This window comes from Triticum dicoccoides, chromosome 4A (genome assembly GCF_002162155.2).
Source record: "Triticum dicoccoides isolate Atlit2015 ecotype Zavitan chromosome 4A, WEW_v2.0, whole genome shotgun sequence".
Lineage (NCBI taxonomy): Eukaryota > Viridiplantae > Streptophyta > Magnoliopsida > Poales > Poaceae > Triticum > Triticum dicoccoides.
In genome coordinates this window covers 71,405,935-71,427,328 of record NC_041386.1, presented here as the reverse complement: position 1 = coordinate 71,427,328, position 21,394 = coordinate 71,405,935, and the positions used below count along the sequence as shown (strand labels likewise).

General features: G+C 50.2%; 2 protein-coding genes across 2 annotated transcripts; both read left to right on the top strand.

The window, feature by feature from the left end:
- Positions 1 to 899: 899 nt before the first annotated feature.
- LOC119285044 (peroxidase N-like) lies at positions 900 to 2,774 on the top strand. Its single transcript, XM_037564242.1, has 4 exons — positions 900 to 1,222; positions 1,323 to 1,505; positions 1,685 to 1,850; positions 1,950 to 2,774. Exons 1-4 carry the CDS (start codon positions 998 to 1,000, stop codon positions 2,363 to 2,365), a joined length of 990 nt encoding a protein of 329 aa, XP_037420139.1. The 5' UTR covers positions 900 to 997; the 3' UTR covers positions 2,366 to 2,774.
- Positions 2,775 to 4,708: 1,934 nt separating this feature from the next.
- On the top strand, positions 4,709 to 6,726 carry LOC119285043 (peroxidase A2-like). Its single transcript, XM_037564241.1, has 4 exons — positions 4,709 to 5,071; positions 5,185 to 5,376; positions 5,911 to 6,076; positions 6,163 to 6,726. The coding sequence occupies exons 1-4, from the start codon at positions 4,841 to 4,843 to the stop codon at positions 6,582 to 6,584; spliced, it is 1,011 nt and encodes a 336-aa protein (XP_037420138.1). The 5' UTR covers positions 4,709 to 4,840; the 3' UTR covers positions 6,585 to 6,726.
- The last annotated feature ends 14,668 nt before the right edge of the window (positions 6,727 to 21,394 follow it).

Below are 21,394 nucleotides of genomic sequence, written 5' to 3'. Positions count from 1 at the left end.
AGTGCCCTCGCCGGCCACCGAAAATCACAGGCGGTGGCACGCCCATCGTGCACACAAGAACCAGCACTGTGCGCAGCTTACCCCCGCGGTCGCTGACGACCTCGCCCCACCTCGCCTGGGCCCCGCCTATCAATGTGTATGAGGGTGGTGGACCGGGGGGGGGGGGTGGCAGACACTATTCGTTGGTTTTCACATCACTGAAGATCCGACGGCTAGGATCATTCCATCTTAAGATCTGACGACCAGGATACGTCTGGACAGCCAATCCAACGACCCAAAATCGTGACGCCCTGAGAAGGCTTCATGTTGCTTCAGACTCTAACAATGGGATGGTCAGGCCCCAACTCTCATCTCAAACGTAATCCGATCCCATTCATGTCAATCTTGCTGAGGCCCCATAATTGACTCACTTACTAGTGCACCTCTCTGCCTAACACACCAACACCAGTGCTCGCGTGCACGCCGCATCTCTGTCACGCTCCACCGTACGGCTGCCTGACCTAGCTAGCAAGATGCATGCACCGCACGTTAATCGTAGACTTGCATCGCCGAAACGTGCAACGTATACAGCGGCCGCGCCTAATTAATTTGGTTGGTGCTCCATTATGCACGCACCACTTGGGTTTCAGAACAGAAAATTAGCAGCGGCAAGTGCGGCCAGTGCACGTTTAGTCAGCCAGTTGAGCCATGCGTGCAGTAAAAAACGCACAATCGCAGTAATCCATCAGTAAACTAATACTCCCACTGTATGGGCGACGCACTATGCATGCTGACGACACATTGGCACGTTGCCATTTGCTCGACGAACAGTCAAACGATATGAATATTTATACGAGTCCAACTTGTTGCTAGCTAGTATCACTCACCACTTTAAGCTGTCTATATAACCTTGCGGTAAGCACGGAGAGATCGATCAAACGGGCACGTACGTAGTACAGAGTGCGGACATTGATCCGGCGGCAGTGCTGGGATATTTTGTACCATCAACGTATCAGAAATGGAGCCTCTCAGAGATCATGGCGCGAGCTGCTTGCCGATGATGATCATGGTGCTGCTGTGCCTGGGCGGCGCGGCTTGTGGCCAGCTGAGCGACGACTTCTACGACGACAGCTGCCCGAAGCTGGAGAGCATCGTCCAGGCGCGCGTGGCCGCCGCGATGAAGGCCGAGCTACGGATGGGCGCCTCCCTGCTCCGGCTCCACTTCCACGACTGCTTCGTCAACGTACGTCCGTCTCCGTAACACGCATCGTTATTACCGCATGCTTTCTTAGGCTCTGAAGTGAACATCGTCGTGGACGTACTTGTGGCATGCATGCATGCAGGGGTGTGACGGGTCGATCCTGCTGGACGGGGCGGAGAGCGAGAAGCTGGCGGCGCCGAACCTCAACTCGGTGAGGGGATACGAGGTCATCGACGCCATCAAGGCCGACCTCGAGAAGGCCTGCCCGGGGCTCGTCTCCTGCGCCGACGTCGTCGCGCTCGCCGCCAAATACGGCGTACTCCTCGTACGTTCCTTCCTTCCTTCCCTCGATCGAATTCACAACCACTCCAACATAGCTAACCAACTACAGTACCTACCAAATAATTCAGTTGAACGTGCACCCGAAAGAACTGTTTGAGAACCGTACTACCAGTACTGCTTTACCGAGTGTAGTACGCGTACTGATTTTGTTGGCATGTTCAGAGCGGAGGGCCTGACTACGATGTTCTTCTGGGAAGAAGGGACGGGCTGGTGGCGAACCAGACCTTGGCCAACAACAACCTGCCAAGCCCGTTCGACAACATCACCGTGATCATACAGAGGTTCAAGGACGTCGGCCTTAACACAACAGACGTGGTCATCTTATCAGGTATTGTACTCTACTAGACTGAGCACTACTGTCTATAGTACACGTTGTATTGTACGCAACGAAAGCCAGCAAATCCAACCATGCATGAACCGCATGCAGGAGCCCACACGATCGGGCGGTCGCGGTGCGTGCTCTTCAGCGGCCGGCTGGCCAACTTCTCGGCGGCCAACTCGGTGGACCCGACCATGGACCCGGCGCTGGCGTCCAGCCTGCAGCAGCTGTGCCGGGGCGGCGACGGCAACCAGACGGCCGCGCTGGACGCCGGCTCCGCCGACGCCTTCGACAACCACTACTTCAAGAACCTGCTGGCCAAGAAGGGCCTCCTCTCCTCCGACCAGGGCCTCGTCTCCAGCCCCGACGGCGCCGCCGCCACCAGGGCCCTCGTGCAGGCCTACAGCTACAACAGCCAGCGCTTCCTCTGCGACTTCGGCGACGCCATGGTCCGGATGGGCAACATCGCCCCCCTCACCGGCTCCGCCGGCCAGATCCGCAAGAAATGCAGCGCCGTCAACTGAGCCGGCACGCACCACCGCATCCAGCTAGCCGGTGAAGAGTCATGTCGTGCTTTGCACGTGTACCATGGTCAGGATGTGTACGTGTGCGTTCGTGTGAAAGTTGTCCTCTCGTCTTGTCTACCGTTTCTTTCTTCGGGTTCAAGCTAGCTAGGATTCTCCAGCTAGGAGTAATAAGCTGGCTCGTCCTCTGAACCCTGCAGTTGCATCGCAGTGGGACAGCCAGTGTGTCGGTTGACGGGTGAGTGGTAGTACCTATCAGGGCTGCGTGATAGTAGCGCGCAAAATGAATAATGGAATCTGTAGCTAGCCGCACGAAGTCTGCATCGTGCCCTACCTCCCTGAATGATGTGCACTTGAAGTCTTGAGCAAGCAAGTTCAGTTAAATGCCCAACGGCTCCTTAAGTTTCAAGGACTTTCAGGTCTTGCGTCAACTGTAACGAACTTTCCGGTTACGCGTGGCTCATGATGCGGCAATTAGCGTTGCCGTACTGTGCCGAACGCGATCTGGCGCTCTGATTGGGGAGCAAAAGACCGTACGTGCGGCGGTTATCATCTTGCTGCTGAATTTGACGGGCAGATGCCAAGGTGGAGTACTTCAGAGTTCAGGTTGTCCGGTGTTCATTCAAGGGCGTGGCTACATGCCAGTCGTCTAAAAAAATTGAGGTTAGTTGATTTTCTCAACCGCACGATGCGAAATCGACGACCCCGCTTTCTTCTTTGACCTCCCGCTTCCTTCTCCCTTCTCCACGTTGAACCACCCCACTGCCGCCGGCCTAACTGCCTGCGACCACCACCCACGGCTGCTGGTGCTCCCACACAGCCTCGCCGCTCCGTCCTCTCTGGAACCGCCCCCCAATGTCGGTCTTGCCGCTGCCCCCGGCCATCTCTCTAGCCCCGGCGCCGGCCAAGATTTTCTGTGGCGAAGTTGCACCACCGTGCCACCACTGCCCCCACCACCGCCGTTCTTCTGCCCCCATCCCCCATCCTAAGGTAGATAATAGGGTAGCCCTCTGATGAGCTCCTTCTTTCTCCTTCGTTCGTTCCGGACTCCCATAGGTGAACTCTCAAAATCGACGGACCCAAAGCGAAGTCAGTCGACTGGCATTTAGCTAATATGTTTATTGAAAAGCGGTATCTTCATCACTTTGGTGGTTACCGACCGGTGGAGAGAGTAGTAGTACTAAACTTGTAGGAGTAACTGACAAGAACGCCGTACGAGATGATGAGTAGGCGTTGAATTATTTGTTTGCGTACTGTCTTTGCTGTGCTAGCGACGACCCGTGAAGTGTAGCATTTCTCCAGGATTTTCCCTATTTGTCCGCACATGCACTGTAGATTCACCTACCACAAACTATATCGAGGGCCCGGTTTGTTGGCACCGTATTATTCAAAAGTGCAAAGGCCGGCAAGTTTGTTGGCTAGTTTTGCTGGACGTAAGTCGCCTGAATTTACAATTTGGATCAGTCGATTCGGTTGAAAAGGAAGCAGCAATTGTAGAGCACCAAAGCCGGACGCTGGCAGCAGGATTGATCTGGTCTATCTTACGGCACAAGGGAACAAGAAGGCTCCTTGTCTGTCTTACAAAAATGCTAGACTTACGGAAACCAGCCTACGGATGGTAGTTACGGGATGGGGTGTCGTAATCTCATTGATGCTCAACCCGTGAATTAAGCTGTGGGACCCAAATCGTGGTAAATCCTAAGTCTCCACCTCATCTCCGTAACAACTTTCCGTGAAAACTGCCAGTAGCTGTAGCAAAGTTGGTCTATCTTAGGATGCATGGGGTGTAGGTTCGCCGGAGAAATCGGGTAGTTTGTCGGCTTTAGAGGGATGGCCCCGGGCGACGGCAAGCCTGGTTGAGGGAGCTCGTGGGGAGGACGGGGCGGCGAGACGATCGCGGGACCGCCGCCGGCCGCAGGCGGAGGAGGCAGGCGGTTCGGCCTGGGGTGGAGGGCGGCCAAAGGAGGAATATGTTCACATCGTGGGGAGGAAGATGATGAACAGTTTTCTTCGGGAGGGAAGTAGAAGAAGGAGATCTCACCGTTACACTTTTTCATCCAACGGATGGGATCAATTTGACTGACCCAAAAACCAAATTCAGTAGCCATTCCCTTTGCTGGCACCGTATCATTGGCCGGTTAAAATTCAGGCGCGTCGATAGTAAACCGGGCTTGCTGCATGCATGCATGCATGCAAAGTGCTTTTGTTGGCCTCTGAAAACGACGCCCTGACGGACTCCCATGAACAGCAAATGATTGAGTTGAGCCATCCTTCGGATCCAAGCAAAGGGCCTCTCCGTGTCCGCGAGCACCAGGCCTGCCTATAAAGCCCGTGCTCTTCAGCTCGTGGGACTCCTCAGACCGGCCGTGAACCACCTAGTCGGCACTTGCACACAAAGTGAGCCCCTGCACTGCACCTGCAAAGAGCAAACACGTACGACGTGCTCGCAGACAGAGTCTACCAAGGCAGGCAAAGATGGTCCGTGGCGTCCATTACGGCGGCGCGTGCGCCGTCCTCCTGGCCGCCGCCGTCGCGCTCGGCCTCGGCGCCCGCGGCGGCGCGGCGCAGCTGGACGACAAGTTCTACGACCGGTCGTGCCCCGGCGTGCACAAGATCGTGCGGCGGGTCCTGAGGGAGGCGCACAAGGCCGACGTCCGCATCTACGCCAGCCTCACGCGCCTTCACTTTCACGACTGCTTCGTCCAGGTACGCCACCAGCTGCATGCTCCATGCAAATCTTTCGGCGTTCGTCTGGGTCGTGCCCCGTCCAAGGTTTTGAGTTTTGACACGTACGTCTTGCCGCGCGCGCGTGTTTTCAGGGGTGCGACGGGTCGATTCTGCTGGACAACAGCACGAGCATCGTGTCGGAGAAGTACGCCAAGCCGAACAACAACTCGGTGCGCGGGTTCACGGTGGTGGACGACGTCAAGGCGGCGCTCGAGAAGGCCTGCCCCGGCGTCGTCTCCTGCGCCGACATCCTCACCATCGCCGCCGAGGTCTCCGTCGAACTGGTACGTGAATACATGTGCTAATCTGCCGGCGATGTACGTGTGCATGCAAGTGTTCTTTTCACTGCTCACATTCATCAGCTTCATCATTGAAAAAAGGCAACATCGTGGTTCACGGGCCAGGAGCTGCCAATGTGGCAATGTGAAGGTACTGGCTAAAAGGTGCAGTAGGTGTAGCCTAGCTCATATATGCCCGAGCCTGTGGCAATAATTCAGAAACCGTCGGTGCAAAATAATTGAGCTGCATGCAAACGATGGGTTACGTAGACTGGAGAGATCGACAGCATCATTGCCTGAAGTATGCTGCTAGTTGTAAAGCGGGCTGGCACGTGGTTCCATGTCAATCAAAACCCGTAAAAGACAGAGCCTAGCTAGTACGAGGTGGGGATACAGCAAAGTCCACGTCGCACCGGCTGTCGATCGATCACACCAGCCCTTCACTTCGTGCCTCTCTTTAATCCAACAAGCATGGTCACATGCACGACGAACGTTCCCCTCGTTGCTCACGAGCGTTTGTTCCCATGCGCATGCATGCAGTCCGGAGGCCCCCGGTGGCGCGTCCCGCTCGGCCGGCGCGACGGCACCACGGCCAACCTCACCGCCGCCAACAGCCTCCTCCCGAGCCCCCGCAACAACCTCACCATGCTCCAGCGCAAGTTCGCCGCCGTCGGCCTCGGCGACACCGACCTCGTCGCCCTCTCAGGTACGTAGTCAAACACCCAGACTCATCATCTGCTCTCCATGGCGCCGTGATTGATTCTGACGATCTTCTTGGGTCGTGGATTGCAGGCGCGCACACGTTCGGGCGCGCGCATTGCCAGTTCGTGACGGACCGGCTCTACAACTTCAGCAAGACGGGCATGCCGGACCCGACGCTGGACGGGGGCTACCGGGCGCTGCTCGCCGGGAGCTGCCCGCGGCGGCACGGGAACAGGTCGGCGCTCAACGACCTCGACCCGACCACGCCCGACGCCTTCGACAAGAACTACTTCACCAACCTCCAGGGCAACCGCGGGTTCCTCCAGTCCGACCAGGAGCTGCTCGCGGCGCCCGGCGCGACAACGGCGGCGATCGTCGGCCAGTTCGCGAGCGACGAGAAGGCTTTCTTCAGGAGCTTTGCCGCGGCCATGATCAACATGGGGAATATCAAGCCGCTCACGGGTGGGCAGGGGGAGGTTCGGAGGAACTGCGGGAGAGTCAATGGAAGCTAGAGTGACCGAGTGAGGAAGCGTGGTTTAGCTTGTACCATGTGTACCATATCTGTGTCATGCATGCAAGCATGTACGTACGTACTACATTGTTGAACCTCTTTAATTTATTCGAAAAGTCTATTTTAAACAATACTTCAATTTATGAATTTGTATGTGATTTACGCCCGAGATACTAACATGAGTCATGTATTAACAAGTATTGCATATTTATAGCTAACTGCTATGCAAGCTAAGGGCATCTACGACGCCAACCCGTAAACCTCTAGACCGCGCTGTCTGTATCATGGAAGCCATCCAACGCCGACCTGTATCGGTCGGCGGAGTGGTCCGAACGTGATTTTTCTCGCAAACCTGAGACAAAAGTGGGGAAAATTTGCGGGAGTCCGGACCGATCCCAAGCCCGTTTCTGACCGTCCTAACCCACCAAAAACACCTCCACCTCCCATGCGCGCATCCCGCCCAGTGCCAGGCTGCCAGCTGCCCGCATTCATGCTGCTATAGAGCGCGCCGCTCCGCATTGAAGGCAGCTCAGGGCGGACGCGACGTCTCACTGCCTCCGTCATCGAAGCGGCTCGCCGGTCAAGGGCGCCGCCCGCTGCATGTCTGGCTGAACAGGCCTCCTCGCCGGATTCATACACCTCCATTAACCCCGCGTGGAAGCCGAGAAACCTACTCCGTCCACATGTCCGTTCATAAGCGGGCCGACATTAAACGCAACATCGGCCGAGCTCCTCTCGCCCGCCCTCTATTTAAACGAGGCCAGACGTCGGGCAAAAACCACACCCCTTCGCCGCTCCCCCCATCTCCTCCTTCACCACTCTTCTAATGGATTCCGAAGAGTAGTTCTCCAGCATACAAGTCGGCTGGGTGGCCCGCCGAGCCGGCCGGACATGTGCGAGGCAGCTCGCTGCTCCACCTCCCACGCCTAACCCGTCGGAGCAAGTTGGCCCTCCAAGCCGACGCGTGGTTCAGCAACTCGTCGCTCCAGACCCACACGATGAGTAGTGGCGAATTGCTCCATGCTGACACGGCGGGGAGGACGGCAGCGCAGGCGTCATCGCTGCCTTCGACAACGTCACGGCATACCGCCCCGCCCGCACCTGCGACCGCGCCATGCAGGCAGAGACAGAAGTCGGGTGCGCGAAGAGCGACGAGTCGATGGTGGTGCCTCCGCGTCCGCCACCATCATCGAGGAGAAGTAGAACACATGTCGGTGGGAAGGACACCTATGGGATCACAAGAATCCCTACTACGGTTGCGGGGTGCGGGGTCATGAGAAGAGCGGATCAAACAGATAGCACACGGTTCGTTTATCCAGGTTCGGGCCGCGAGGATGCGTAAAACCCTACTCCTGCTTTGGTGGATTGTATATCTGTGTTCTTGAGCTAGCTATGGGCCGTGAGGAGCTCCAAAAAGTCGAATCCCCCTCCTGGTCGCCTCGGGCCTCCTTTTATAGGAAAGGGGTTGCCACAGTGGCACACAAGAGATGGAAAGGGTACAGTGATGTGAGGTTATCCCTCGCATTACATGATAAGGCGCATTTAATGCGTCTTGCCCGGGTGTCCTTGCTTTATCGGGGACGGGGGAGAGCCCTGTCTCATCCGTCGCCGCTTCCTCTCGTGTCGACACGCGCCCTGGCCAGCGGTGCCCGCGGTGCCATGTAGGCAGGCAGGCAGCTAAGGTGGCGCAGTGGTGGGTCTCCACGAATATCCGCATGCCGCCACGCAGGTGCCTGCCCAGCTGGTTGGGTCGGCAGCTGCATGCGAACGGCGGTGGAGGTTTGACTGGCGTGGGCCTGATGGTGGCCCTACGGGTGTTCTTGGCAAGGGCCTTGCCGGGGCCCCGGCAAGGGTCTTGCCGTGGCGCCTGCTGTCATCCCCGGCAAGGCTCTTGCCGAGGGCCTTGTGGTCCTTCTTGGCTGGGATCCCGACAAGGATCATCATCTTCTAAAGGGTGTATCTGATCTTGAATGTCTTCACAAAGATCTGCATGCCACCACGAGGATGTCTCCCGAATCCTTGCCCCATGGGGGCAGTGGACTCAAGGGTGACTCACTCCGTAGGTGTGGGGCAAGCTGCCACGGCAAGGGTCTTGCCGGGTTTGCTAAAACCGCCTCCCGGCAAGGATCTTGCCGGGGGGGGGGGGTCCGCTTCATCCCCTTTGCTCTTTGTGGTATTGGTCTTGGCGTCGTTCTGCTTCTCCTGAGCTTCGGCCTTACCTTGGCTCACCTCCCTTGCCTTGCTCAGTGTGGTGGTGCCCGTGGCTCAGACTGCCCGTGCACAGTTATAGGGGTACAAAAAGCGTACCCCTCTTTTTGTACACCGACAGGAACCCCCGGGCCTGGGCCACACGTAAGCGCAATCGCGTCGTTGGGCTAGGCCCAAAAATGGTGCGCGGGCAGGCGGGGCGGTTTTTACCACGGTAAGTCTCTTCGCGCGCTGCGCTTCCCATGCTTCCCGCGTGTGGCGCGGCGTGGGGAGGCGTGTGTGACATGGGCGGCATGCGTGGGGTTGCTTCCCATTGCTGCCCAGGCCCTCCTTCAACAGACATGGAGGACGTGGACACTGTTGTCGGGGATATTGCTGAGGAGGCCGCGGCAGAGGCCAGCATGATTGCCGCCGAGGAGGCCGCCAAAGACGCCGACGAGGCCGCCGCCGACGAAGCCGCCAAGGGTGCCGCCGGGGACGCCGCTGCGGGGGCCGCCAAGGCGACCGGTGAGGCTTCTACCGAGGGCGCCAGCGGTGGACCTGCCGGTGAGGCCGGCAAGGCCTCCGCCGAGGAAGAGGTGGTGGATGACCAGCCTTCCTCCTCCTCAACCTCGGGCCCCGGCAGATATCTGAAGGTGGGCGACGATATCTTCGTCCACCTCCCAGGGGCGTCAAGCCGGGCGCCCGCCGAAGGGGATGTTTTTGACGGCGAGGTGCTTGCCGCCACCGGGCTCGAGGTGGTTGATGAGCCGGACGTTGGTGGCGACGGTTCTCCAGGAGAGCAGTTTTTTCGTGCCATGGGGGCCAATTTCCGGAAGATCCAAGTTCTCTACCATTCTCGCCTGGACAATGTCAAGTCCAGGATGACAACGGTGGACAACGCGGAGGAGGACTTCAAGGCGCGCGTTGCCGAGACACAGACCTGGTTCCACCAGACTCGCGAGGAGCAGAGGGCCTTTCAGGAGAAATTGGCCGAGCGCGATGTGGAGCTCACCATGAAGATGGCCGACATCGAGAAGGCCCAGGAAAAGGCGGCGAACTTGGCTGCCGCGGCCGAGGCCGCCCGGAACCAGCATCAAGCCACCTTGGATTCCCAGGAAGAGGACCTCTCTGCGCGTGAAGCAAAGCTTACCGCAATGCTTCGTGGCAAGGATGAGGAGCTCGAGGCCCTTGTCGCGCAGCGGACTCGCGAGCTGGAGCAGAGGCACAAAGAGGCACTCGATGTCCAAGCTCTGGCCCATGCCGGCAAGGTGGAGGAGCTGGAAACAGAGCGGGACGAGCTAAAGGAGCAGGCCCTCAAGCTGTCTGGTGAGAAGAGCACGCTCAACCACGCCTTGGTGGAGGCGCAAGGAGCAGTCATCAGCAGGACTGGGGAGCTCTCTGACGCGCAGAACTCCATCAGAGACCTCAAGCTGAAGCTGGAGGATCTCGAGAAGATGTTGTCGGAGAGCAGGGCTCGGGAGGAGACCTTGACCAGGAGCCTCGAGGAGGAGAAGCAGCTGCGGGCGAACGAGGCCGCCTCCCACCAGGAATATGTTGCGGGTGAGAATAGGTGGATCGGCCATTTGGAGGTCGTCGCCGGCAGGGTTACCTCGCAATTGGCCACCATGGGGTTGCCAAACATGAGGTACGCCCCCGAGCGCAGCGGGACCGTCAACACCAAGCTGACCCAGTTCTTCGAGGGCATCCTCGGAGCCTTGGCCTATCTTCACTCCAACAGGACGGCCACGCTGGTCGAGGAGGCCCGGCGACTTTGCCGGAGGGTCGTGACCAAGGTCCTCACCAAGATGGCGGACTGGAATCCCGATCTTGACTTCGCGGCCGCGATGAAGAGCTTGCTGGATGGTGCTGACCTCACGGTGCTCAAGGAGCGCATCAAGCCCATCACCGACTGCATCGACGAAATCAAGAGGGTGGAAGGCCAGCGCCGGGATTAGGCATCCCGTTCTTCTTCGCCGCTGCGGGTTCCCGACCAAGACAAATTTTATCTTTAGTTAGAACCGCAGCTATGATGTGATATAATATAACTTTGAAGTACTCTTAATTTTCATGCATGTTATTTCCCCGTTCAATTCCTCTTTGTATGCGTGCCCTACGTCGATCAGGAAGGCTTGCCGGTGCGGAAGCCCCTAGCGGCGTTTTGGGGATGGATCCCCATGGCCGGCCGGGTACGCGTGCTGCCGGACGAGCCACCTTTCTGTTCTGAACGCGGCCACTCAAACTGTCGAGCTTGACTCGAGTCAGAATCGGGGGCATTGCTGATTGCGGAAGGCTACTCTGCCATTCTCGACGCAGCCGCTTGAGCTGTTGAGCGGACTCGAAACAGGGCAAGGGCATTGCCGATCGTGGTAGAGCCCCCTGGCATGCAGATTTCTCATACAAAGCAAATATCTCCGGGGGGGATAACCTCAAATAAGAAGGGTAGCGCAAATAAGGGTTTAGTGCAACTTAGCTTCTGTTTGCGATCGCTCGAGTGTCGATCTTCTGGCCTCCTTTCTTCTTCAAGGGTCACGAAGATGAAGGAGTGCCAGGCTAACTGCTAGAGATGATTCTCACAACTGCGCCCCCTACCTGGCGCGCCAAAGATGTCGGTGGGAACGACACCTATGGGATCACAAGAATCCCTACTACGGTTGTGGGGCGCGGGGTCGTGAGAAGAGCGGATCAAACAGATAGCACACGGTTCGTTTATCCAGGTTCGGGACGCGAGGATGCGTAAAACCCTACTCCTGCTTTGGTGGATTGTATATCTATGTTCTTGAGCTAGCTATGGGGCGTGAGGAGCTCCAAAAAGCCGAATCCCCTCCTGGTCGCCTCGGGCCTCCTTTTGTAGAAAAGGGGTTGCCACAGTGGCACACAGGAGGTGGAAAGGGTACAATGATGTGAGGTTATCCCTCGCATTACATGACAAGGCGCATTTAATGTGTCTTGCCCAGGTATCCTTGCTTTATCGGGGACGGGGGAGAGCCCTGTCTCATCTGTCGCCGCTTCCTCTCGTGTCGACACGCGCCCTGGCCAACGGTGCCCGCGGTGCCATGTAGGCAGGCAGGTAGCTGAGGTGGCGCAGTGGTGGGTCTCCACGAATATCCGGATGCCGCCACGCAGGTGCCTGCCCAGCTGGTTGGGTCGGCAGCTGCATGCAAACGGCGGTGGAGGTTTGACTGGCGCGGGCCTGATGGTGGCCCTACGGGTGTTCTTGGCAAGGGCCTTGCCGGGGCCCCGACAAGGGTCTTGCTGTGGCGCCTGCTGTCATCCCCGGCAAGGCTCTTGCCGGGGGCCTTGTGGTCCTCCTTGGCTGGGATCCCGCCAAGGATCATCATCTTCTAAAGGGTGTATCTGATCTTGAATGTCTTCACAAAGATCTGCATGCCACCACGGGGATGTCTCCCAAATCCTTGCCCCGTGGGGGCAGTGGACTCAAGGGTGACTCACTCCGTAGGTGTGAGGCGAGCTGCCACGGCAAGGGTCTTGCCGGGTTTGCTAAAACCGCCTCCCGACAAGGATCTTGCCGGGGGGTCCGCTTCGTCCCCTTTGCTCTTTGTGGTCTTGGTCTTGGCGTCATTCTGCTTCTCCTGAGCTTCGGCCTTACCTTGGCTCACCTCCCTTGCCTTGCTCAGTGTGGTGGTGCCCGTGGCTCAGACTGACCGTGCACAGTTATAGGGGTACAAAAAGCGTACCCCTATTTTTGTACACCGACAACACGGGGTCCACCGCCGCTTGGGTCCCATGAAGGCCACCGCCTAGGCAACGCTGGTGTACTACTACTTGTGAGTTGCGTTAGGTTTTTTCTCGAAGAGGAGAGGAGATGCAGTACAGTAGAGATAAGTATTCCCCTCAGCTAAGAACCAAGATTTTCAATTCAGTAGGAGAATCACGCAAAGCCTCGTGAACAACACATGCATACACAAAAGCAAATACTTGTACCCAACGCAAACAGGAGGGTTGTCAATCCCCTTGGCGGTTACTTGCAAGGATTAAATCTCGTAGTGGTAGATAGTAAAGTAAATTACAAAACAAAAGAAAGGAAATAAAATTTTGTGTTTTTATATGATAAAAGTAGACCAGGGGCCATATTTTTCACTAGAGGCTTCTCCCGATGGATGAACAAATTACTGTTGGGCAATTGATAGAAAAGTGCATAGCTATGACGATATTTAAAGGCAATGATTATGTATATAGGCATCACATCTGTGACAAGTAGACCGACTTCTGCCTGCATCTACTACTATTACTCCACCCATCGACCCCTATCCAGCATGCATCTTGGGTATTAAGTATAAAACAGAGTAACGCCTTAAGCAAGATGAAATGATGTAGACAAAGTAAACCCAATCAATATAAATAAACCCCGTCGTATTACCCTTAATGGCAACAATACAAATATGTGTCTTGTCCCTTTCTGTCGTTGGGATAGAGCACCACAAGATTGAACAATCACAAATCACCTCTCTCACTGAAGATAAATCAATCTAGTTGGCCAAATCAAACGGATAGATCAGAGAGAAATACAAAGCTATAACAATTATGCATAATAAAGTTCAAAAAAGACTTCGTTACTTCTCATAAATATTTAGACCACTGATACGTCTCGTCGTATCTACTTTTCCAAATGCTTTTGCCCTTGTTTTGGATTCTAACTTGTATGATTTGAATGGAACTAACCCGGACTGACGCTGTTTTCAGCAGAATTACCATGGTGTTGTTTTATGTGCAGAAAACAAATATTCTCAGAATGACCTGAAACTCCACGGAACATCTTAGAAAAAACAATAAAAAATCCTCGCCAAAGATGAAGACCAGGGGGCCCACACCCTTCTCACGAGGGTGGGGGCGCCCCCCCTAGGGCGCGCCCCCTACCTCGTGGGCCCCCTGTTGCATCTCCGACGCCAACTCCAACTCTATATATTTTCTTTCGGAGAGAAAAAATATCAGAGAGAAGAAATCATCGCGTTTTACGATACGGAGCCACCGCCAAGCCCTAAAACCTCTCGGGAGGGCTGATCTGGAGTCCGTTCGGGGCTCCGGAGAGGGGGATTCGTCGCCGTCGTCATCATCAACCATCCTCCATCACCAATTTCATGATGCTCACTGCCGTGCGTGAGTAATTCCATCATAGGCTTGTTGGACGGTGATGGGTTGGATGATATTTATCATGTAATCGAGTTAGTTTTGTTAGGGTTTGATCCCTAGTATCCACTATGTTCTGAGATTGATGTTGCTATGACTTCGCTATGCTTAATGCTTGTCACTAGGGCCCGAGTGCCATGATTTCAGATCTGAACCTATTATGTTTTCATGAATATCTGTGAGTTCTTGATCCTATCTTGCAAGTCTATAGTCACCTACTATGTGTTATGATCCGGCAACCCTGAAGTGACAATAATCGGGACCACTCCTGGTGATGACCATAGTTTGAGAAGTTCATGTATTCACTATGTGCTAATGCTTTGTTCCGGTTCTCTATTAAAAGGAGGCCTTAATATCCCTTAGTTTCCAATAGGACCCCGCTGCCACGGGAGGGTAGGACAAAAGATGTCATGCAAGTTCTTTTCCATAAGCACGTATGACAATATACGGAATACATGCCTACATTACATTGATGAATTGGAGCTAGTTCTATGTCACCCTATGTTATGACTGTTACATGATGAACCGCATCCGGCATAATTATCCATCACTGATCCGGTGCCTACGAGTTTTCCATATACTGGTTTACACTTATTTACTTTCCCGCTGCTACTGTTACAATCACTACAAAATACCAAAAACATTACATTTGCTATCTTTACTTTTGTTGCTGCTACCGCTACTATCATATTACTTTGCTACTAAACACTTTGCTGCAGATACTAAGTTTCCAGGTGTGGTTGAATTGACAACTCAGCTGCTAATACTTGAGAATATTCTTTGGCTCCCCTTGTGTCAAATCAATAAATTTGGGTTGAATACTCTACCCTCGAAAGCTGTTGCGATCCCCTATACTTGTGGGTTATCAAGACAAATTTCTGGCGCCGTTGCCGGGGAGCATAGCTCTATTCTTTGAGTCACTTGGGATTTATATCTGCTGGACACTATGAAGAACTTGAGAGATCCAAAAACCAAGATCTACCCCTCAACTACGATGGGAGGTAAGGAACTGCCATCTAGCTCTGCACTTGATTCACCTTCTGTTATGAGTAAGTTTGCGACACCTACATCTGTTTCTGCTATTCGTTCTGATATGTCGCATGTTATTGATGATGCCACTTCTGCTATGCATGATACTTATGATGAAACTGCTTCTATGCCTGATACTACTATGCCCCTTAGTGAATTTCTTAATGAACAAATTGATAGGTCTAGAGAAAAAGAAATTATTGAATCTGAATATGATGATGATAGTGACGATGAAAATATGCCTGTTATTCCTGATGGCTATCTTTTTGATATGGAATCTTCTGCCGCTATTTTTGCTTGCAAAGATAGATATGAGCTTAAGAGGTTATTAATTAAATGGAACAAAGAATCACTTAGAGATAGAATGAAACCCGACCCTGCTTTTGCTACTTCACTTATATGTGTTCTTGATAAAGATTATGAATTCTCTGTTGATCCTGATATAATTACTTTGGTTGAATCTGATCCGTTTTATGGCTATGAATCTGAAACTGTTGTGGCACATCTTACTAAGTTAAATGATATAGCTGCCCTGTTTACTAATGATGAGAGATCGTGTTACTTTTATATACTCAAAATATTTCCGTTCTCATTAAAGGGGGATGCTAAGATATGGTTTAATTCTCTTGATCCTGGTTGTGTGCGTAGTCCCCAGGATATGATTTATCACTTCTCTGCTAAATATTTCCCTGCTCATAAGAAACAAGCTGCTTTGAGGGAAATATACAACTTTGTGCAAATTAAAGAAGAGAGTCTCCCACAAGCTTGGGGGAGGCTTCTCAAGTTACTTAATGCTTTGCCTGATCATCCTCTTAAGAAACCTGAAATACTTGATATCTTTTATAATGGACTAACCGATGCTTCCAGAGATTACCTGGATAGTTGTGCTGATTCTCTTTTCAAGGAAAGAACACCGGATGAAGCTGAAATTCTATTGAATAATATATTGACAAAAAATAATAATTGGGCACCTCCTGAGCCAGCTCCCACTCCAATTACTGAGCCTATTCCTAAACCAACTCCGAAGAAGAGAGGTATTCTATTTCTCAGTCCCGAAGATATGCAAGAGGCAAAGAAATCTATGAAAGAAAAAGGTATTAAAGCTAAAGATGTTAAGAATTTACCTCCTATTGAAGAAATACATGGTCTTAATATACCGCCTGTTGAAGAAACATATGATCTTAATTATTTATTTACTAAAGAACCTCTTGATCCCGATATCCCGACATAGGTAGTAAAGGTAAATTCTCTCTATAGATATGATAAAGCTGAAATTCCTCCTACTAAAATTGCTAGTCAGTGCTTGGATGAGTTTGATAACTTTATGTATAAGCAAGATGACTTCAATGCTTATTTTGGTAGACAATTAAAAGAAAATGCTTATATGATTAGACTCTTGGGTGATTATATGGCTAATATTAAAGGTGAACTTAAACTTGTTAGCAAACATGCTTCTATGGTTACCACTCAAGTAGAACAAGTACTTAAGGCTCAAAAAGAAGTGCTTGATGAAATAAATAGTAAGAAAAATGATTATGTTGTTAGAGTGGCTACTAGAACTGGTAGAATGACTCAGGAACCTTTGTATCCTGAAGGCCACCCTAAGAGAATCGAGCAAGATTCTCAAAGAAATAACATTGATGTTCCTAGTTCTTCTAAAAAGAACAAGAAGAAAAATGATAGAACTGTGCAAACTTCTAGTGCACCTATTGCTGAACCACCTGATAATCCAAATGACATTTCTATGTCTGATGCTGAAACACAATCTGGTAATGAACATGAACCTAGTAAAAATATTAATAATGATGTTCATGATGATGCACAACCTAGTAATGATAATGATGTAGAAATTGAACCCGCTGTTGATCTTTATAACCCACAATCAAAGAATCAACATTATGATAAAAGGGACTTTGTTGCTAGGAAACATGGTAAAGAAAGGGAACCCTGGGTTCAGAAACCCATGCCTTTTCCTCCGAAACCATCCAAGAAAAAGGATGATGAGGATTTTGAGCGCTTTGCTGAAATGATTAGGCCTATCTTTTTGCATATGAGATTAACTGATGTGCTCAAAACAAATCCTTATGCTAAATATATGAAGGATATCATTACTAATAAAAGAAAGATATCGGAAGCTGAAATTTCCACCATGCTTGCTAATTATACTTTCAAGGGTGGAATACCAAAGAAACTTGGAGACCCCAGAGTACCTACTATACCTTGCTCCATTAAAAGAAATTATATTAAAACTACTTTATGTGATCTTGGAGCCGGTGTTAGTGTTATGCCTCTCTCTTTATATCGTAGACTTGACTTGAATAAGTTGACACCTACTGAAATATCTTTGCAAATGGCTGATAAATCAACTGCTATACCTGTTGGTATCTGTGAGGATGTGCCTGTTGTGGTTGCAAATGTTACTATTTTAATGGACTTTGTTATTCTTGATATTCCCGAGGATGATAGTATGTCTATTATTCTTGGAAGACCTTTTCTTAATACTGCAGGGGCTGTTATTGATTGCAACAAAGGCAATGTCACTTTTCGTGTTAATGGTAATGAGCATACGGTACACTTTCCGAGGAAACAACCTCAAGTTCATAGTATCAATTCTATTGGAAAAATTCCATCGATTATATTTGGAGGTTTTGAATTCCCTCTTCCTACTGTCAAGAAGAAATATGATGTTCTTATTATTGGGGGTGTGCATATCCCCGTTGAGGTAACTTAGTGTTATTGGAAATTTCTCCGGTTCCATGATTATCGGAATGAGTTTGTTAACAAGATTTGATCAACCTTGTTAGTGGATTCTTTTTGATGAGCATGAGATGGATGAAACTAGAAGCACAAACTTCTGTACCCCACTTTTACTTTCTGTTTTTTATATTAAATAAAGTAAAAATAGTATTTTTCTGTCTGTTTCCTAACTTATCCGTGCAATATAAAAATATCCCGAAAATAAAAGTCCTCAGAATGCCATGCCAATTTAATATGATTTTTTCGGGAATATTTGAGGATTTACTGTGCAAAAATTACCGCGGGAGGAGCTGCCACCTGGCCATGAGGGTGGTGGGTGCCCCCCCCCTATAGGGAGCGCCCCCCTTCCTCGTGGGCCCATGGTGGCCCTCCTCCACTTATCCCAGCACCCATCTTCTTCCTCTATCTCACACAAACCCGAAAAACCAACTCAAGCACGAGTTCCAGCCACTTTTGTTGTGATTTTCGATCTCCTTGCTCAAAGCACCTCTCGCAAAACTGCTTGGGGAGATTGTTCCTTGGTATGTGAATCCTCCATTGGTCCAATTAGTTTTTGTTCTAGTGCTTTATTCTTTGCAAATTTGTGCTGCATAGGTGACCATGTTCTTGAGCTTGCATGTGAAATTTGTTTGGTTCTAAGTAGTTCTAATGCTTGATATAGGCTCTATGTACTTGTAGGAGTAGTTGCTATCAGTTTTATTGAAGTTGGTTCACTTTTATTTTGAAGTTACTAAAAATTTCAGAATTTTTCAGAAAATGATGAGGAGATTACTGAGGGGATCATCGAGCCAAAGCTCAAAGGAAAAGGCACCGAAGCCTAAGTATAATTTGCCGCACACCGTGGAGATTCGGGCATGTGAATGGCCTTCTGAAGATTTCTTGAGAGCAACCGGTATCTATGAAGATTTTCATGAACTGGCTCACAATGTAGGCCTCACCGCTTTCCTCCACGACCAATGCGATCAGTATCTCTTACTCACAAATACCTTTGTGCAAAACTTTCATTTTCATTCTAGGAACTCACCACCTATGGTGGAGTTTCATTTATATGATGAGCATAAGGAGATGTCACTTTATGATTTTTGTCGGATTTGTTTAGTCCCTTTTGAGGGAAAGACAGAAGAACCACATCATGATGATGTGGCTGGGTTTATTGATAATATCACTGTAGGAGAAACCAGGAAGGTTTCCGATGCACGAATCACTAGCATACATTTTCCTGTTTAGCGTTACTTTGCATTATTTGCTAGTCGTTGTTTAATTGGACGCGGAAATTCTGGAAACCTTAGTATCCCTGATTTAATTATTCTGCTCCAAGGTTTATACAGTGATAACACTTTTAGTTTGGGCGGTATTATTGCTAGATGGTTAAATATGAACCGTACTAAGGGCCCCATCTTTGGAGGCATCTATGCCACATGCCTAGCCGCACATTTTAACATGCCTATTAGGCATGCTGAGAAGGAAGAAAATGTGCTGCCCCATGTTTATCTAGATCATAAAAGTATGGTGGCACATGATTTTATTGTTAAAAATAGGGCAGGGAGCTTAAATATCAATTGTTCTTTAATAAACATCATCCTGAGACTATTACCTTGCCTGCTCCTTCTTTGTTTGATTTGACTGCAGGCACGTACCTTGTTCCGTTGACGGCTATTCACGCCTACCGGAACCCTGCACCAGTCGAGGAGCCAGAACAGGAACCACAAGATGAGCCTCCACGACAATCTGTTTATTCTTGGGATCCAGATATGAATGTCAGCCAGTGGCAATCAGAGTCTTCTTCTTCATCACAGTATGATCCCAACTATTCCTCCTCATCACAGTACGACCCCAAAAATTTTTATTATGGATATCCGCCAAGCCAGCCGTGGCCATCGACCAACTTAGGCCAAAAGCCTAAGCTTGGGGGAGTACGTATTTCTCACTGACATTACATTTATGTTCACACACACTCATTGCTAGATGTCGGTGCTCATACTTTTTCACTGTAATATCCATGCTAGTTTATTTTCCTTTTCCTGCTTTCTTCTTGTGTGTTTGTTAAACCTTAAGAAAAACCAAAAAATTAGTAGTAGTTTATTTTTCTGTTGTAGTAGTAATAATAAAAAAAGAAAACCCAAAAATATTTCCCGTTCTTCTTTTGCTTGTTGGGAGTTTTCCCGTGTAAATAGTTTTATTTCTTTTCTTTTCTTTGGGGGTTAGTAGGAGAAGACCATAATTAAATTATTGAAGTGGCTCCTATATGCATTATCGTTGATTTAACCAAGAGCCCATATTGCCTTGTCTTCTCCTGCTTATTGAATGCTCGTAGATTCCAGCTTAGTCCAATGCACGTGCACTCTTATTATTATTCACACCGTTCGGTCGTGCAAGTGAAAGGCAATTATGATGATATATGATGGACTGACTGACATGAGAAAAGTTGGTATGAACTCGACCTCTTTTGTTTTTGTAAATATGATGAGTCCCTCGTTCTTGATTCAGCTTATTATGAATAAACATGTTTGCAATGACAATTAGAGATCATAGTTGCTTGTGCCATGCTTGATTAGCTATGAGTTATAGTGATTTACCTTGTATGCCAACATGCTACTGAGATGATTATGATGTGGTATGATGGGGTGGTATCCTCTTTTGAATGATTTAAGTGACTTGACTTGGCACATGTTCACGCATGTAGTTGAAACAAAATCAACATAGCCTTCACGATATTTATGTTCATGGTGGATTATATCCTACTCATGCTTGCATCCAATGTTTATTAATTTTAATGCATGTACATGGCTGTTGTCACTCTCTAGTTGGTCGCTTCCTAGTCTTTTGCTAGCCTTCACCTGTACTAAGCGGGAATACTGCTTGTGCATCCAATCCCTTAAACCCCAAAGTTATTCCAGATGAGTCCACTATACCTTCCTATATGCGATATCTACCTGCCGTTCCAAGTAAATTTGTATGTGCCAAAGTCTAAACCTTCAAATAAACATTCTGTTTTGTATGCTCGAATAGCTCATGTATCAACAAAGGTTGTCCTTATCTTCCGTGTTAGGTGGGTTATTCTCAAGAGGAGTGGACTCCGCTCCTCACTCACGAGAAAATGGCTGGTCACCGAGATGCCCAGTCCCATGCTTTATGCAAACTAAATCAAAATTAATTGCAAATAAAACTCCCCCTGGGACCTGATGTATGTTGGAGGCACTCGTTGTTTCGAGCAAGTCATGGATTGATGCCTGTTGGTGGAGGGGGAGTATAAACTTTACCATTCTGTTTGGGAACCTCCTATAATGTGTTTAGCATGGAAGATATCGCCATCTCTTAGTTGTTATGTTGACAATGAAATTATACCGCTCAAAATAAAATTTATCTCTATTTCAAAACCAAGCTCTGGCACCTCTACAAATCCCTGCTTCCCTCTGCGAAGGGCCTATCCATTTACTTTTATGTTGAGTCATCACCCTCTTATTAAAAAGCACTAGCTGGAGAGCACAGCCGTCATTTGCATTCATCACTGTTAATTTATACTGGGTATGACTATGATTGGATCCCTTTTACCATGAATTACAATGTCTAGTCAGTCCTTGATCTTTAAAGGTGCTCTGCATTTATGTTTTGCGGTCTCAGAAAGGGCTAGCGAGATACCATCTTGTTATATCATATTATGATTGTTTTGAGAAAGTGTTGTCATCCGGG

Coding starts and splice junctions, on each gene's coding strand:
- LOC119285044 (XM_037564242.1), top strand. CDS start 998: ATGGAGCCTCTCAGAGATCATGGCGCGAGCTGCTTGCCGATGATGATC. Junction 1,506..1,684: donor CCAAATACGGCGTACTCCTC/GTACGTTCCTTC, acceptor TGGCATGTTCAG/AGCGGAGGGCCTGACTACGA. Junction 1,851..1,949: donor AGACGTGGTCATCTTATCAG/GTATTGTACTCT, acceptor AACCGCATGCAG/GAGCCCACACGATCGGGCGG.
- LOC119285043 (XM_037564241.1), top strand. CDS start 4,841: ATGGTCCGTGGCGTCCATTACGGCGGCGCGTGCGCCGTCCTCCTGGCC. Junction 5,377..5,910: donor CCGAGGTCTCCGTCGAACTG/GTACGTGAATAC, acceptor GCATGCATGCAG/TCCGGAGGCCCCCGGTGGCG. Junction 6,077..6,162: donor CGACCTCGTCGCCCTCTCAG/GTACGTAGTCAA, acceptor CGTGGATTGCAG/GCGCGCACACGTTCGGGCGC.